The sequence below is a fragment of the Halichoerus grypus genome, chromosome 9, assembly GCF_964656455.1.
Source record: "Halichoerus grypus chromosome 9, mHalGry1.hap1.1, whole genome shotgun sequence".
NCBI lineage: Eukaryota > Metazoa > Chordata > Mammalia > Carnivora > Phocidae > Halichoerus > Halichoerus grypus.
The window spans coordinates 114,515,434-114,533,709 of record NC_135720.1 but is presented as its reverse complement, the minus strand read 5'-3'; the positions used below and the strand labels follow the sequence as shown (position 1 = coordinate 114,533,709).

General features: G+C 51.5%; 2 protein-coding genes across 5 annotated transcripts in view; one reads left to right on the top strand and one right to left on the bottom strand.

Annotated features, from left to right (window-relative positions):
* ITPR3 (inositol 1,4,5-trisphosphate receptor type 3) overlaps positions 1–2,332 on the top strand; it is a 68,245-nt gene extending 65,913 nt beyond the window's left edge. For 3 of the 4 annotated variants that reach the window (XM_078055475.1, XM_078055476.1, XM_078055474.1), the window contains 2 exons: positions 596–757; positions 1,998–2,332. In XM_078055475.1, the coding sequence (XP_077911601.1) occupies positions 596–757; positions 1,998–2,171 (336 nt within the window). In that variant the 3' untranslated portion in view covers positions 2,172–2,332. Of the gene's footprint in view, positions 1–595; positions 758–1,447 lie in introns of all 4 variants that reach the window. The other variant, XM_036115683.2, reaches the window with a different exon arrangement.
* Positions 2,333–3,323: 991 nt separating this feature from the next.
* On the bottom strand, positions 3,324–17,151 carry UQCC2 (ubiquinol-cytochrome c reductase complex assembly factor 2). Its single transcript, XM_036115751.2, has 4 exons — positions 16,971–17,151; positions 6,868–6,942; positions 5,981–6,050; positions 3,324–3,505 (listed from the first exon to the last, which is right to left on the bottom strand). Exons 1-4 carry the CDS (start codon positions 17,106–17,108, stop codon positions 3,378–3,380), a joined length of 411 nt encoding a protein of 136 aa, XP_035971644.1. The 5' UTR covers positions 17,109–17,151; the 3' UTR covers positions 3,324–3,377.
* Between the last annotated feature and the right edge of the window lie 1,125 nt (positions 17,152–18,276).

The window sequence follows — 18,276 nt, the reverse complement described above, 5'->3', positions numbered from 1 at the left end:
ATTTGAACTGATCTTTGAGTACAGGTTTATCTGTTGGTCTGAGAACTCACAGCTTGAAAAGGAGCTAGAAACCTGGTGGCCCCCTCCCGCCCCCCCCCCCCCGCCCCGTCCCGGGGAACGTGGCCTTGCCTCTCAGGCACACGTCAGCTGCCAGCTGCCCTCAGCAGAGCCTCCCCTCCCTCAACGCGCCGTGTGTCTGACTCGCATCTTCCTGGGGTGCAGGACGTGTGGGGCGGGGCAGAAGGAAGGAAGGAAGGAAGGAAGGAGCTCCAGGGTCTGGTGCAGAGGCCCTCCTCCGCCTCTCGCAGGGTGTCAGGGCAGTAAACAGATGGTGCTGATACCAGTGAGACTTGAGGCCGTCTAACGGAAGTTAGCCTGTCCCAGTGCATGGGCCTCTCGACGCCCCGCCGAGGGTTCACCGCCCGCCCTCTGGCTCCGGGGAGGACCCCAGTCGGTTCAGATGTTCCCTGACACATCCCTGGGGAGTAATCTGTCCAGGCTGTGACAGCAGGCTCCCCATCCTTTACTGCTTTTCTAAATGAGGCCTTCCTAGGCTGGGCCCCAGCTTGCTCATCCCGCCGGGGATCTTTTTCAGAACAAGAACCTGGACTGGTTCCCCCGGATGAGGGCCATGTCCCTAGTGAGCAATGAGGGGGAAGGGGAGCAGAATGAGATCCGGATTCTTCAAGACAAGCTCAACTCCACCATGAAGCTGGTGTCCCACCTCACTGCCCAGCTCAACGAGCTCAAGGAGCAGGTGTGTACCCAGGCCTATCCTGGCCCCACCCTTGGGGTCCCGTGCTGGGCAGCTTCGGACCGTCACTGGGAGGTCACAGCCCAGCCTGCCGCGGGGGAGAGGGGGAGGGTGCTGGGGCCTTCACACTCCTTCCTTTCCTTCTTGAGTCTGGGGTGGAAGACAGGTTCTGGAGACACTCTCTCCCCCCATGGAAAGCTAGACTGAGGTTGGCAGCCCCTGTCTGTGAGCCCCCTGAAAGACAGGGCCAAGTGGACCCTTGGTAGAGGTGTGAGGGGTCCTCCCCCTCGCTCACCCCCTCCCCCCTAGCAGCTGCTAGGGAGGCTGCTGAGGGGTTCACTGGTGATAGGGGAGGTCAAGGCATCCTTCCACTTCTCAAGTCCCCCTCTTGCCCAGAGCATCCTCCTCTCCCATCTGTCAGTGGCTAAATGAGGTTAGGCAGCCCCTCTTTTAGGTGGGGTGGTCCCCCAGCTGCACCACATTAGGGGTTTGTGACACACTAATCGAGGACAAGGGTTTGGGGCGGACATCTTCAATGCATCCTGGGGTGGGCCTTGGCCTGCTGCCAGCGCTAAACAGCAGCTGGGCCCATGGGGCAGGGGGCCGGGGGCGGGCACCAGCCCCTCCCCAGTGCCCACGGAGGGAGGGTCCCGGGCGGCCCGACTGGACGTGTGGGCCCCCATTTAATCCTAGATGACAGAGCAGCGGAAACGCAGGCAACGCTTGGGCTTTGTGGATGTCCAGAACTGCATGAGCCGCTGAGGAGAGCCACTGGAGGCCCCGACAGGGGACGGTCATCACGGACAGCTGTGACTGGAAGGCTGCCCCTTCCCGTGGGTCAGGTGGCCCAGCCAGCCCGCCAGCCTCTCTAGGCCAAGGGCCCACTCGGCCTCCAGCCCCCACTCTGCCGGACACCCCCGAGCCGTCCCAGGCTCTGGCCAGCATGGCGTGGGGGGCCACAGAGCTGACAGTCCTGCCTAGAGCCATTATCGAGGACTCGGCAAGTCACTGGGACTCAGCTTACCTTAATGCCTTAGAGGAAGAAACGTCATCTTGGAGGACGGTTGCTTTGTCCCTTAAAGCAGTAACTGACATTCCTCCGTGTTCCTCCCTGCCGGTCGTTAGGAGTGGGGTCGCCTCTATTCTAAGCACTACAATTTGGCCTCCCGCCCGCGCCTGGGGGAGGTGCAGTAACGCTGTTGTTACTAGTGATTTTAGTGTTCTGTTATTTAACTTATTCAAGGGTGCCGTGCCCAGCCCTGGCCACGGCTGCACGGCCCGCCCCCCGCCGCCGGGCCTCGGATCTGCTGTGGACAGCACGGAGACCTCATTGTCCAGGCCATCCCTCTGGTTCGGCCCCAGGGAGACTGTGACCCGAGGACGAAGAGCCTTGCTCCTGGGACCTGCCCCTTCCTAGCAGGCCTGCTGACAACAGTCGCTGGCCCAGATGACAGGGCCCGGGTGTGTTCGAGTGGCTGGTTTTTGACTGCTTGTTTTATCTCTTGGTGTAACATTTTACAAATCCTTTGGCCTGAGAACTAATATGTTAATTGCCTTAAATAAATTAATAGAACTCTAGTCCGTGAGAAAGGGATGCTGTTTCCTATGCTCCCCAGGGGCTGTGGGGGTTCCTGTGGGACACAGGCGGGGGACAGAATTCAAGCCTTTGCCCACCAGCCCGGCCTCGCCTCGGGCTCTTGGTAGATGGCCGAGTGCATCCCATCTCACAGCGATGCCTGGACAGAAGTGGTTTGTGTTTTCTTGTATGTATTTCAGCACATACTGAGGGGTCCAGGTACAGATGAGGTGAAGAGCTCACGTTCGCTTCTTCCCCACGAGGGGTGCCATCAGCCCCTGCCCTACCTAACCCTTCTCTCGGCTCTGTGCTTGACAGAAGAAAGCTCAAGTGGGGAACATGAATTTTTACAAAAGAGCTAAGGTTCCAGGGAATAATAAGGTGACCCCGTGTGTGGCCCTGGCCAGGGGGCTTCTGTCCTGTGACCTCCCACACAATCCGCGCAGAGTGCTGAAGCCGACCACAACCCGAGGCCCCGCCTGGCCAAGGCCCGTCCGTAGCTCTACTCTGGCCCTTAAGCCAACCTGGAACACGGGTTTTCTGCAAGGTCAGGGGCAGAGGACCAGGCTCCGTCCTTCTGAGTCAGTGGGAATGAGGGCCAAGCAGTCTCTTCTCATCTCTCCGCCACACCACCTCCTGCTGCTTTCTGTTTGCAACAGGATGCCTTCTTCAATATTTACCGCTATTTTTGGCTCTCCCCCAGGAGCTCCTACAACAAAAGGGAGCCTGAGAATCTTGCCAGGAGCCAGCCAGACCCCCACTGGCAGGTGGGGCCCCTGTGGCTGCGCAGGAAGCACCTTGCCCAGAGGCCCCGTCACCTTCCCTTCCCAGGCCCAGACGGAGACCCGCATTTCCTCTCCTCTGGAGACTTCCCCACCCTGACCGGTGGGCAGGGGGGGACGCTCGATGGCACCCTTTCTCAGGCAGAAGCTTCCTTTAGAGCAGCAAGGGCTTCCTTTTTGTGAAGGTTGGAGGAGATTCCCAAACCGTGAGGATGGGGAAATCAGGGCAGTTTTATTTATGATGGCAATGTACAAGACTCCACTCTTAGGTGCGCGGGCGAGATAAGGACCGAGCCCAGGCCTTCTGCTTCTCCTCGGGATTCCTGGGGGCAAACTTCTCCTGCAGCTTCTTCCACATGCCTTTATTCATTTCCTTAAACTCTTCCAAGGTGTCTGCGAGAGGGGAGGACAATAAATAAATAGACTGAAGTCGGCAATTTGACTATGTAAATTGGCCCCACAGGCTTTTGCCATCCGAGCACACCTTGACTCTTACACAGTGTGGGCCTGAGAGAGGGAAGCGTGGCCCCAACTTCTGATAAGCAAATCAGATGCGCTTGCAGAAAAACTGCTCGCGTGGAGGGAGCACCTGTGCAGCAGGCCCCACGCTCAGCACCCTGTGCCTTACGGCGGTGGGACCTGGGATCCCTACCGATCTCCTCACTGGGAAACAAATGATTTAACCCTGTTAGCCTCAGGTGCCTCATCTGTAAGGTGGAGATCAAAACGCCTGCCTCCAAAGTTGTGGACTAAAGGAAATAATAGAAGAATCTGCTTGGCACCCGGCCGGCACTCAGGAAAAGCCATCTTCATAGCTATGAAGGCAGCAGGGAGCCGGCTGGTGAGAGCCAGTGGGGCCCCTGTTTAAGAACACACGCGCACACACACGCGCGCACACACACACACACACACTCACACCCCACAGGAACCAAACCCAGCTTTCTCAGTCTGGGCACTATTGACATTTTGGGCCAGATAATCCTGGTTGTGAGGATGTTTAGCAGCAACTTGGCTTCTACCCACTAGATGTCAGTAGCAGCCCCCCTACCCGGCTCCTAGCTGTGACATCTAAACATGTCTCCAGACGTTGTCACAGGGCAATGTGGCACCCCCCCTCCCCCCCCCCGCATGGAAAACCACCGGTCTAAAGGCTCTCCAGGGCTAGAGTTATATGCTGCCTAATTTTATCTGTATTTTAAATTTAGATTTTCACATAGTATTGTTTAAATTTCATAGCCTAGATTTTCCTTGGTTAACAAAACTTCTAGAGAAAAAGAAGAACTTTTCTGAAAAGGCAACTTCCATTTATTATCAGTGGGATCTTGACTAAATGAGGACACACACTCTACTTCAGCCATGAGCCCAACATCCCACCCTGAAACCTTTCCAGAAGTCTAGGTTTTCTTGTGGGCAAAAAGTGGGATGCTGAGGGGTCCCCGTCCACTTGCAAACCACGAGGCCTCTTTCGGAGTCTCCCATGACCCCAAGCCCAGGGGAACACACTTGGGCCCCAGACCTTGGCCACATATCAGACCCGCCAGGCCCTCAAACACTGTAAGGTGTGTATTCTTGCCTTGTCAGAGGGAACAGTCAGTGAGCTTGTGCCACATAGTCGCAACAAAAATACGAGGCTTATTGTGAAAACAAATTATCAGCAAATTTCCCAGAGCTGAACTCCTGGCCAGAACAAGCTACAGCCACAGGCCAGTTGTGGGGAGTCTTCCAACTCCCCGTGCTTTGCTGCAGTCTGTCACACCGCCCCCCCCCCCCCAATTGCAGAGGTGTCCAGGGGCTAACGAAGAGGGTGGAGGCTGGGCCTCTGGAACGTATTTCCATTCTGATTTCAAGTTCAAACTTTGTTTAAACCCCGTGGGGCCCTCAGAGTGACACGGTGCATCAATGCTGGTAACTGCATGGGCCTAGGGACAGGGGAATACATTTATGTACATATTTTTAAAAACTGTTGATAAAGTAATTCTGCCTGGCCAAAATATCGTTACCCCAGTTTTCCAGAGTACTGTAACAAAAATAGGTTCAGAGTTGACATACAATAGCAGGTGACACCACCAGGTTTTAATCTGTTCAGAAGGTAAGAATTCTCTGGAAGGCCAAATCTCCAAAACTTAGTTGCTGAAAGGCTGCCAGAGGGATAGGAAAAAAAAATTTCTAGAGTACCAGAAGGCGAATGTTTCAGGGCCATGCCCTTGCAGAAAGGGTTAGCCTATTTTTGTATACGGTATCCTTGGCAATAAAAATAGTAATTTTCCAGAACTTGCCTACTTCAACCCAGGCTCCCCTTGCCAGTACCCCCAACTCCCCCTTTGATGGCAATGGAGATGGGGAAGTAAGGAGGGGACGGCTGGGCAGGGTATTTCCTTTCCTGTTAAATGAGGTCCATCAACAACTCCCAAACGTGCCTAAGTTAAACCCATATCTAACCCACAAACCATGTCCCCTGGGTCAGATAACACTTCGATGGATATCCCCATACAAGTTTACTGAATGGCTTTTTGTTTTAATTAAAACCCTCATTGTTTATAAAGTCTCCTTAGGACCATAAAAATAAAATTATTTTCCTTCCATCCTGATTTCAACTACTTCCATTTGGCAAATACGTATTCCCCTGTTCCCTGCTGCCCTGAATTTAAAAGCTCTAAAGATGGATTTTCTTTTTTAAAATAATGCCTTTGACCTTCTCCATATTCTATGGCCAAAAAGCATGAGCCCCGAAGCTTCAGAATTTCCTCTGGGCTATTCCACAAGACTTTCCATCAAGCAGAGCAGTGTTACTAGACAATTCCCCTTGTCTGCTCGAACTCAAAGAATCATTTGCAAACTGACCGGAAAGGGCAGCTGGACTGTCAATACCTGTGGACAGGATCAGCTTGTATTCTTCCACGGACAGGCCACTGAAGCTCGTGTCTCTGGGGCGAGGGTACTGGTCACATGGGGCAGAGAGGACAGAGAGGATGGGGAGAGATTAGTTCTGCAGCATAACATCAGAGACCTGATGATCCTGGAGAAGCCTTGCTCTCCCCGCACAGTTCACCAGCGAGGGGGGCTAGAAGAGCAGCGCCACCTAGAGGCCAAAGACTTGGCCTCGCTTGAAGGGACCCAAGAATCCTCCCAAAAAGTAGGCTGTGTGATTCAGGAGGTCTAGGTGTGCCCCCTCTCCCCCATTCTGCATTTCTAACCAGCTCCCAGGTGGATGCCTGCTCAGCTGCTCGGGGACCCTACTTTGAGTTGCGAGGATTTAGAAGAAATCCCTTTTCCCTGTAGGCTAGGCATTTGGCTGTGTATATCTCTGGAGTTACTGAACACATTGTTCAAGCTTGGGGAAAACCACGCTAAACGGAATTTGACAGTAATCACGTCAGGGCTGAGGAAAAGCCCAGCTTTGTCTGACAGGACTTTCCCGAAGCACCTATCTTTATCACCAGAGTGTGGGGAAATGCCAGCTCCATCAGAGTAGATGGGAAAATACGTGTAAGGCCCAAGAGTTGTCAGATACACCCCAACCACACACTGGTCTATAAAACACATGGCTTTTATTCAAAATTATAAATAGCTTTTATTTAGGTGACCTAAAAGCCTCTACCAGGCGCCTTTGTTGGCTTGGTTGAAATTACCGGTTACATTTGAAAGTAGCAAAACCACAGTTCTTTACAAAGCACTGTATAATCAGATTTTCACTCACTCTCATTGGTCATTTCCAGTCCAAGTGCTGGGGATATAAAAAAGACTGGCCCACTCACCTTGTGTTTGTAATAGTTTGAATGGAGTCGTGCTAGGCTCTCATACATCTGATCACAGGCCTCAGGCTCTGCAATCTGAAAAACAAAGAACCCCCCAAGGAAGTAAGCAAACAAGCCCTGTCTCCCACGCCTGTCTGTACCCAGGAAGGACCCCACTTACACAAGGCATTCAAATGAAGCAGCCTGCAGCTTAGCACTAGCCTCTCCACTCCGTGGGAAGCAAACTTGGCCTACAGCTCCAGTTACTAGAAAGCTACTAGAAATCACCTTTCTGTAATGGTTCCACCTCATCAACTCCCCAACCTGCAGAAAAACTCCATCAATCAACTGGCAAACAAACATTTGCTGAGCATCTGTGACTTGTGGACCACCACACCAGCTGCAGTGGAAGCCACCACAATGAAACTATAGTATCAGAAGGGTGAACCTCATGGAGGTGTGGGCTGCAAGAAACCGGGGGGCGGGGGGATTCCTGTGCTCAGCATACGGCACAAGTGAGCCTAAGCTGGGTGCTGAAGGATGCGCAGGAGCTGGGGAGCAGAAGGGAGAGTGGAGAGGCCTTCCCGGTGGGGGGATGGTGCGAGCCGGAGGAGGCATGGATGCGGTCTATGTTTCAGACCAGACCAGTCTGGCCGAGGGCCTGAATATGAAGGGAAGAGCCTGGGTGGGAGAAAGAACAAGAACTTTTTTAGTTAAACCTTCAATATGAAATGTATTAAATACTATTTTATGAAAAGCAAAAAATAAATTGGCTGAGCTTTCATCTGTGGTGAGCCGTTACAATTTCACAAGGAAAGAAACATGAAGAAGACAGTGGTTTAAGATGAGATGGTTGACTTGGGGAGAATCCAGAGAGAGAGTCCAATTAGGTCCTGCTAGAAAGGACAGGGCCTGAACACTGAAGTCTTGCGAATAGAGGGGGGGGGGGGAATCAAGACATACCCTGGTGTCCTTGCTGGAAACTGCGGGAAAGTTGGACACGTGCAGATGGGAGGTGGTTTGTCCCCATTCATCCCTCTTTTTAGTTATACCTTCCTTCTGCCCTTGCTATCATTTATCTACGGTTCCTTGCGTGATTCTGCCAAGAATTCTGAAAGCTCTCCAGAAAAAAAAACTTTCTTTTATGTTTTCCCCAGAATTCAAACGATGGATTTTTCCAACTTAAATCCTTTCTCGAAGAAGGCAAAGCATAAATAAATCAGTAGTTAAGTGTCTTAATAAGGCAGCTCTGCTTCTGCCTCTGCGCATGTCAAATAAGGTCCCCACTTCACAGCCAACAAAAAAAAGACGACCCGCCATGTAGTTTTACTTGATCTGTCCCTGGGTTCAGGCCACTCATCACGAGAATGCTCAGGTAGCCACATCAGAAGAGAGAGGATTCTGGGCTGAGGAGGTAGCCAGTGTTCGCTGAATAATAATCAAAGGCATTACTTGGGTGGACTGGCACTGAGGGCTGAACAGAAAGAAGGGATGGAAAAATGTTAAGACCAGGACTGGGTTCTGACCCCTGTAGGGCAGCATCCTGGGGGCGGGTGGGGAAGTCCAGCTGGAACCGAATTCTGCAGCATGCGCTTTGGAGGAAAGCATTTCCAACATTATGGCTTCAGCGGAGCATGCATAACCACGAGCCAACATGGAAGGTAGGAGAACAGAGGGTAAGAGACACAAAAGGAAACAGAGAATAACACCAGCACCAAGTTTTAAATATTACGTTGATTATCAAAAGAAAATCGTGCATTTCATCTTTTGCTTCATTCTTGTGTGGATGGGTTCACTTACAAATTTAAAAATCACACACCAAGGGGTGAGGGGCGCCAGAGTGGCTCAGTTGGTGAAGAATCTGCCTTGAGCTCAGGTCATGATCCCGGGGTCCTGGGATCAAGCTCCCATTGGGCTTCCTGCTCAGTGGGGAGCCTGCTTCTCCCTCTGCCCCTTCCCCTACTTGTTCTCTCTCTGTCTCTCACATAAATAAATAAAATCCTTTTTAAAAAAAGTCACGCACCAAGAATGTGCAGTGTTCTCGGCCCTGTGTATGAACAGGTGTCCGTGGCTGTGGAGAGCGGTGGAGTCACACTGCCTGGCTCGGAATCTTGGCTCCTTCACTTATCAGACACGGGATGCTGGGCAAATCATGCAATCTCCCCCTGTCCCCCACACTTTAGAAAAAATTTGCCACATTTGCTTTATCACTCTCTCTATATATACATATTTTCCTTCTGATCCATTTGAGAGTAAGTTGGAGCATGATGCTCCTTCATGCCTTAATATTTCAGTATGTTTCCTAAGAACAAGGGCATTCTCTTACATAACCATGGTTCAGTGATCAAATTCAGGACACCTGACATTGATGCAACACTTTTATCTAGTTCATCATCCATATTCCAATTCTGTCAATTGTCTCAGTTATAATCCTTACATTGAAAAAAAAAATTCTTTTGGCCTGGGATCACTTATGGCATTTATCTGTCGTGTAGCTTTCTCCTTTCAGCTGGGACAGTTCCCTGGCCTTTCTTTGTCTTTCAAGCACTGACATTTTTGAAGCGAACCCGCCAACTTAACCTTTCTTTTAAAAGAAAAGATAATAATAGTCCCTATTTCTGAGGGCGGTGTGAGGAAAAATGAGGTAATGCCGGGATTGCTCTGAAGTTGGGGCCTGGAACACTGATCAATGTGAGTGATTCACTTTTCTTAGTATTATTGGTAGTGAACAGTTGTAGCAGGAAACGCAGGCCTCCACCTCACAAACTACAAGGGGAAAGAGCAGAGCGTTCAGGACAACCCCCGAGATAGGTAATCCTGGCGACAGGACAATGAGGGCTGCTGTGGACCCTGCCAGGGGAGACCAGCCGGCCGGAGGGCCATGGCTGAGGACGAGCAGCGGCTACCAGAAGGAAGTGGGAGCCCTCCAGGCACAGGGCCAGCTAAAGCACATGCCCGGCGGAGAGGCAGCGAGCGAGGGCATTCTGAGTGGATCAGTGTTGCCCGTGTGACTGCCGGGGTGTGGCTAGGGATGGAAGTATTGAAGGCGGGCAGGATCTCCCCACCTGACCACGCCACGGGCTCTGACACTGTTGGCTCCCAGCGGCCACCAGGCACCCCACGGTCAGCTCGGCGGGGATGAGACACCAACCCCTGGTCTCCGCCCAGTGAGCACTCATCTGTGGCACCGCTTCGCCTGATGGCCACTCATCTGGACCTTCCCCTCCTCCCACCATCCGACCACCTTCCCAACCGAGCCCTTAGCAAAGGCGTTCACACCTGGCAAGGCGTTCATGCCCTCCTCACAGCTCTCCTGGGCTCCCACCGCTGCTGCAGGCCACCGACAACAGCGCTTCCTGATCAAACCCCCAATCTGACCTGGTCCTCGCCCTTGGAAATCTTGCCCACGCGAGTTCCCCTCCTGCTTCTCCTCCAACTTCTCTAATGGTGAGAATTTGCCACGGGGCTACTCAGCCACCTCCTACTATACCCTCGAGGGGGTGAGCAGGTGTCCTCTTCCTTCCTGTCTTTTCCCGTCTCTGCAGGGGCAGCAGGGCAGAGGAGGGGCACAGAAGGAGGTCGGGGTCACCCTTGCAGAGCAAGGAGGGCAAAGAGCATAGGGTCTGAATGCACCCTTGCAGAGCAGAGGAGGGCAAAGAGCATAGGGTCTGAATGCAAAAACAATGGGATCATCCGAGCTCCCTCAACCTCTTAAAATTCCTTCAGTATTAACGACACAGCCTCCTAGATATTTTACATAATGCCCGGTGCTCCACTAACAATCCGAGAAGGAACCAAACACCTAACAAGAGCCAATCCCCCAAAAATGAACTTGTCACCCAACTTCTTATTTGAGGCCAGAAGGTGTGTGTATGAGGCTGTAAGAGCAGCTCGGAGGAGGTGATGAGAAGCAGGCATGCCACCTTCTAGCCAGTTGTGACTGCCGAAGGGCAGAAGCAGTCACGGCCAATTCTGGGTCCGGGGCACATCCAACCCAAGCTCCGCAAGGAAAAAAGTCTTACTTACCACTTAAAAGGATTATCAATAGAAATATCTGTCTGATTCCAGAAGCCTTGCCACACTCCTATATCCTACACTTTATTCACAGACTCCAGCAAAAATGTGTCTGAATTTGGAAATATACAGTTTTCCTGATGAAATGTACGGTGCACTTTTAGAAATATTCTTACATACAAGCTTTAAATTACCTGATTTTGCATTCACACCTAATGAGATTACGGACATTTTAGGACTAACAGCAGCTCTGGGTTTGAAAAAGGCAGCAGTGGGACATTATGAAAAATTCAGCTCTGCTCCCTAAATGTGAATAAAATAGATGTTCAACTGACATAGTGTCCTCTATGGCTCTATTTTTGCTCCTTTTGCATTTCCCCTGCTCAGTCGTCAGTAAATTTCTCTTTACCATATTAAACTTTTATACATACAAATCTACATCAGTGCCGCAGGCACTGATTTCGATTTTCAAAATTGAATTTGGGGTGGTGACTGCAATTGGTACACACAGTGGCCCTGATTCTAGTCACACAAAGGGACACAAAGGGACGCATAAGCACTTTTGGGAAAGGGTGTTGCAAATTGCTTTGCTAATTAAGGTAGAGCTGGATTCGGTCCAGGAGGATCTATGAAAAAAGGTTTTCATGGCTTGGTAATGAACTTCTGAAATGAGTTCATTCCGTTACGGGAGCCTGTTCCCTTCAATTCTACTGCAAATCTATTTCTTGAGCACCTACTACGCAGAGTGCTCTGCGAGCGGGCTGTGAGGGGACATAAAGACCCAGCCTCGGCCTTGCAGAAACTGGTAAGCAAGCCGAGGAGACAAGACAGGCGCGCATTAAAAATCAAACATGGCCCCGGGGCAGCGTGTAACTGAGTGCCAGATTACAGGAAATCAGGGGTGGGAGCGGGTCACCAGGCCTGGCTGACGGGGCAGGTGTGGCAGGGGTCTTGGGTTTCACTGCAGTGACAGTTCACAGAGAGGGGGAGCCAGAGTCCCGCACTGAGGAGTTCAGCGGCAAGGAGCTGGGCCTGGGTGGAATGGGGATCAGAGGAGTAGCTGGGAGGATGCATGAAAAAGCAGGGGACAAGGATGTTTTAGGCAAAGCAGGGTCTTAAGCTGAGCCGAGGAGTGCTTCAAGGGCCTGGGAAGGCAGCGAATCTTGGCAAGCCTGTGTGTCTGCGGGGTGGTGTCCACAGTGCACTAGATTCTCAAAGGTTAAGAACCACTTACATTGTGGCCAATTTGGGAGGCAATGAGAGGCCAGGGCACGTGCTGCGGTGCGGTGAGAGGCAAAACAGGCTGGCACCAAGGATCGGAGGGCAGCGAAGCCCTCACACACCTGCCTGCCACTCATCCAGGAGGAAATAGGCAGACGCACAGGGCTCCGAGTAAAGTGGAGACCCACCGAAAGTGGTCCGTAATTTATCCCTTCTAGCAGGATGAGCACCTCTATCTTTAACCAAGCACAGAAAGCTGCCATCCCATGGTCTAAACACTACCTTAATTCGTTCTAGGTCTGCCTGGAACTGGGAGATGAGAAAAAAGATGGAGACGCCTACATTCCCTCTCAGAGATGATTCTCCTCTTAACTCCTGTTTTGCAGTAGGTTCACTATTATAGCTAAAAATAGCATAATCTGTCCTTAGGCCATGCCTCAGAAACTGGCCTTCTAGGAGCCCGCATATGGGGGTGGGCACCGCTGAGGTGGTGTCCCCGCAATCAGCACAGGCCAGGCAGTGTGGCTCCCTGCCACAGTGAGGAAGGCCAAAGACCGGGGCTCCGCCAGATGACCGAGACAACAGAATTATATACAACCTTTACATTCTCCCCTGAGAACTGGAAATATCATTTACATTACTGCAAACCCAAGATGCAGTTCAACTTTTTTCAAACAAGGCTGATAGGATTTAAACCCAGGTATAATGCAAGAACTCACTGGTGGGTGAGCCCCTTCCTGGGCGGCCGCGTTTCCAGGCTGTTCCTCAGAGCTGTGCCTGTGCTAGATTAGTAGGTGCTGGTGTGCAGTCAGGGATCTTTCAGGAAGCTGCTTGTGCACCTAGAGAACTCATTAGAAGGACTGGCCCCTTTCCCTGTACTTGAGTCAACAATTAGAGTTGTTTTGCCACCTTCCCCCACATTGTGATTCTTTTATTAAGCTCTTGGTGCTGCAGGAGATGTGTTTTCTTGAAGAAACTGTATTCAGAGGGGGCAAAACCCATAACCATTAACTTTCAAAAAACTGCACAAAAGGATAGAGGGTGTAAGAGGTGGTAAGTGTGCTCCTGCTTCCCACCATCACCTCCCTCTTGGTGGGTTCTGGGTGGACCATGAGACTCCCCAGAGGGCAATCTGAAGTGGAATTAATGGAGGCGGAGGTTTCTGTACTCTGCCTTCAAGTCTGAATGCCTGATTTGCTTTCTAGTGAGTCCGGCCCTTCTGCACTGGTATCCCACCTGAGGGTCATCTTTCTTCCGATCTGTACTAGGGGGTCATGGCTGGGGCAAAGAAAAGCAGGTGGGTAAAGACACATTTACTTCTTTGGCAAAACTGTCACTCGTTTGAGCAGGGCATGAGGGAAAAGGGGTGGCTTGATGTTCATGGAACAAGAGGTCTTTTTAGCAAGAAAGAACGTGGGAGAAATGGCAGCTGAGGAAAGATGAGGCCCGAAGGAGGCAACGCCAGATCAGGACCAGGACAGCTGGGCCTGTTGCTTACTTGTCTTGCCACTGACTCCCCAGGGGACCCCAAGTAAGTTGTTTTAGGTTTCTGTTTCTTCATCTGTAAAATGGGAATAAGTGATGGCTACCTTCCTCAGCTGCGCTAAGGACTAAACTAAATGAGAGTATGCATGCAAAAGCACGCTGGAGCATGTGTTCAGTGTTATTGTTAAGATCCAGGGGGTCAAGACGCCAAGAAGACTGCCTGCCTCCCTCCTCTACAGGAACAAGGAGGCTGTGGAGCAGAACTGCCTCTCCGTCTAGTCTGGTCTTTCTGGCAACTGGCATAACCAAGGGGGAGCTCCCCACCCATCACCCAACTGGGTCTAATGCTCGCTGTCTGCTGCCGGCTTAATGAAGAGTCTACCGGAACCACCTTTCTTCCTCAAGGTTTATAAATGATCCAGGGTGTCAGTGGGAGTGACTCACAGTGCTGTTCTCAATTCTAGCAAGGGGCTGCTCCCTCTAAAAATTATCACCAAGATTTACTAAGCCCAGGGGCATTCTCAGGTGCCATCAGGATGAGGCACCATGACAGTGGTCCTGAGTAATGTGCTTGCTGCCACTGTGATATACCGGTTCACTCTACCAGGGATGCATTCATCAGCGGCTCCAGAACCATCATCAGAGCCATGACTTGCATCTAAAACCATGACTCAAATCTGTGTGGGCCTTCGACTGATTAGAACTATCTCCCCAGGTGATGACAAAGGATGACAACTCCAAAAGAGAAAGCTATACCCTCCTTTTCTGAGTTCTCTTACACTAAGTCAAGTAGGCGAATGTCACACTCTCTCACCTCCCCAAGGCTCCAGCCTCTGTCAGCCTCCTTGCTGGCTGCTTTCACCATCTGAATTTCAGTAGAGTAAAATGCACGTCTGTCTACCCCACTGTTAAGTTTCTTGACAGTAAGGACAAGGCTATGTCCCTCTTCTGGAGTTCCTAAGGTTCCCCCCACACTGCAAGCTCTCAAATTCTCACCACTCAGGACACAGAAATATTCCTTCTCACTCTTCGCTACTTCTCTCCACCTACTTCTGCCACACCTGCAACTGTATTCAAATGATTTTTGTCTCATGAGTCATAACCGATCATTTAATCGCTTCATCCAGACATTTACTGGTTGTCCTTTATGTGCCAAGAACTATGCTAGACACTGGGGGGAGAAAATAAATGGCACCCTCTCTATTCTCAGGAGGCTCACACTAAAAATATGTAGGGAGCAGAGCCCTAGAAGAGTCTATGGAGTCTGTAGAGTTGGGACTAGATACAATTCCTGCCTTCGAGATCTTGGTATGCTGGACCAGTGAAGACCACTGTAAAAGGTGCGTACGTGTAGTGCCCCACCCCCCTGCATCCCCCAAGCCCCGAGCCAGACACTTCATCCATGCTCTCCACCCCATCTGAAATCTGGTTTCCATGATACCCCTGGGCATGTTCTTGCTCCATTAGGTGGGCTGGCTTGGCTCTTTGTTGGGCTAAGTTGCAAAAAAAAATGTTCCTGCTCTGACAGGTCATGGCCAAGTACGGCAAAAGTCATTTCTTCAGGTTGTGTGTTTATGTATCACATTTCCTATCTCTGACCTCTTGCCTGAGTCCCAGGCTCAAATATCTCACTGCCTACTTGACATTTCCACTTGGAGGTAAGTCCACTTGGCATCTCAAATTTAACATGTCTAACACTGAACTCAAGATGTTCTTCCCACACCCCACCTGCTCCTCATCTAGTCTTTCCCATCTCAGTAAACGGCACCTCCTCCCACCTAGTTGCTCAGGCCAAAAAAATCTAGGTGTTCTCATTGGTTTCTTTTTCCCTTTACGTCACATCCACTATATTAGCAAGTCCCGTTGAAGCAACCTTCACAGTGCAACCCGAATCTAGCCACTCCGTCTCCTGTGCTGCCTCCCTCATCCAAACCACCATTATTTCTTGCCAGAGTAGCCTTTTCTCCAGCCTCCTTGTTCCTATCCTCGCCCCCTATAATCCATTCACCACATGCAATCAGAATGATCTTTTAAAACAAATAAATTGGGGGCGCCTGGGTGGCTCAGTCGTTAAGCGTCTGCCTTTGGCTCAGGTCATGATCCCAGGGTCCTGGGATCGAGGCCCGTGCCGGGCTCCCCTCTCAGCAAAAGCCTGCTTCTCCCTCTCCCACTCTCCCTGCTTGTGTTCCCTCTCTCACTGTGTCTCTCTTGCTCTGTCAAATAAATAAATAAAATCAAAGTAAATAAATGAAACAAATAAATTAGGTCATGTCAGTCTTCACAAATTCCCCAATGGCTTCTCGCTGGCCTTATGATAAAATCCAACTCCCAACCAGAGCCTGTAAGACCCTACTGCACCTGGCTCTTGTCCTCCTCTGACCTCAACTCTTAGCAAACTCCATCTCACTCACTCCCCTTCAGCCGCTCTGGCTTCCTTTCTGTTCCACAACACGCCAATCTGTTTCCTGCCTAGGACCTTTGCCTGGAATGCCCTTCCCACCAAGTATACAGTCAGCTCATCTTCTTCCCTTATGTCTCATCTATGTGTCACCTCCTGAGCCAGGCTTTCTCAGAACTAGTATTACCCTTTTATCATGCTACTATTTTACATCCAGCACAGGACTGATCTGGACTATCTTACATACGTCTACTTGCTTACTGTGTCCCAGACGAGAATGTAAACTTTAACTTCAGGTGGACAGGACCTCCTCTAATTCACTGCTGTCTCCCCAGCACCTAGCACAGTTCCCACCCAGCACATGGTGGGTGCTCAATGAATATGTGCTGTGTATGAATGAGTCCCAGAGCCGCCCTAGCACCAACCTGGAGAGCAAGAACGTAGGTCTACTACTCACACAGGGGCAGGGGTTGAGGTCCCAAACCTGCTGCACGGGCTTACAGGGGCCCAGGTAGCAAAGGCTTTGCTGGGGCCCTGCAGAGGTCCTTGAGGTTCAGCTCAGTCACTGCAAGGTAACAGCACCGTGTCAGGGAAGCTATAAGCCTGCGACTGTCACCATCTACGACTGCTGTGCGTCTCAACCCCGGCTGCACCTAGAATCATCTGGTGAAAGTTACAAAATACCGAGGCCAAGGCCCCAACCCCAGAGGTTCTGATTCAATAAGGCTGAATGGTTCCGGACATCTAGATTTTTTCAAAAAGTTTCTTCAGTAATTCCAAAGTGCAGCCAGAGAGCACTAAATAGAAGGCGGGGTCGTCGTTCTCTGAAGTGCCGGGAAGGGTGGGGGTACAGGAGGGTCCGCGCGCACGTGCGGCCGGGGAGGGAAGGCTTGCGCATGCGTGGACCCCACTGCTCGCCCGCTCGTGGGCCCCACCCGTGCCTCGTCCTTTCCGCCCCTCGCCCCAACCGCCACCCCGCTGCAGGCGGACCCCACAATCCGGTCACCTGGGTGTTCTCTCCCTCCCGAAAGGCCTGTGCCACCCGCTGCCGCAGGTAAGAGCCCAAGTCCCGGCCCCGTTTGGTCTCGTCCACTGGCCATTCCTCACACAGCTTAAGGAAACGCCGGTAGCGGCTGGCCGCCATTTTGGGCCCCGTTTGTCCCCGCCCTTGAGGGAGGAGTCGGCGCGACAGGTGGCGCTTGCGCACTTAGGCTCTCCGGCTTCCCGGGGAGGTGGGGTGGGAGGGAGGAATGAGCGTGCGCGAATTCGCGGGCGGCCCGGCGCTCTCCAGATAGGGGCGCTGCTCTCCTGTCTCTGCGAGCGGGTTTAATTCAGTGTCCTCCTCCTGGACCGGGCCCAGCTCCCAGGGGCCAGTTAGACGCGGAGTACTCCAGGGACAGGTTTACTTCTCTTTTTTCGATGACTGCACAAGCTCCAGACTAACAGACTTCCTCGGAGACCTCTGCTAATTTGCATAAACGAATACATTTGCACGTAAATTCAGGTGGTTATTCGATGAAGATGTGTATGAATTTAATCACATAGCACGCGCGCAGGTTGTTCGCCTCCCCTTCTCTCCTTTCACAGCCCCTGTACTTGCCACTACCACTTGGTAGTGCTCTTTAGCTCTTGTTCCTCTCTCCCCATCCCCTGTTAGTATCCCTTCAGAGCTCCCCTCCCCACATGGGGCACGTGTCCCTGGGAGGCACAGATTTCCCAGCTTGAGCAAAGTCAGCTGGGTTGATTCAGCCTGGGAAACTTGTTTTACCAAGTCTTTTCTTATACATCTCCAGCTGCAGCATCATGTGGACTGTCATCATTTTTCTTTTCAAGATACCCCCACCAGTTTCCTTAAGAAATCCTCAGCCTGGCTTTGCTGAGCCGGGCTCTGTCTTCACGGTCCTGCATTTAGCCAGGACCATCCCATGCATACAACACTCAGCTTCCCCCAAACCTCTTCCTTCTCACCCGCCTGCTTTGTAAAGGTAAATCCGGGAGACTGTTGCCTTCAAGGAGTAGACGGTTGAGTAGTGGATACACAACCCGAACACAAGTTCAAAGTGACAGGGGCTTTAATTGAAATGTTAGAGAATGCTGGGGAGTTTGGAGAAAGAAATACTACTTCTAGCTGTTCAGGGGAATAAGGGGAGAAAGATCAGAGATGGCTTCTGAAGGAGATGGCGTTTGGGCTGGACCTTGAAGGATGGTTAGGATTTGGGTAAGTGGGAACGAAAGGTTCCTGAGCCGCAAGAGCCAGGCCTGAGGCAGGAATGGGAGAGAGAAGAGGAGGGAGGGGTTTAATCTGAGGAAAG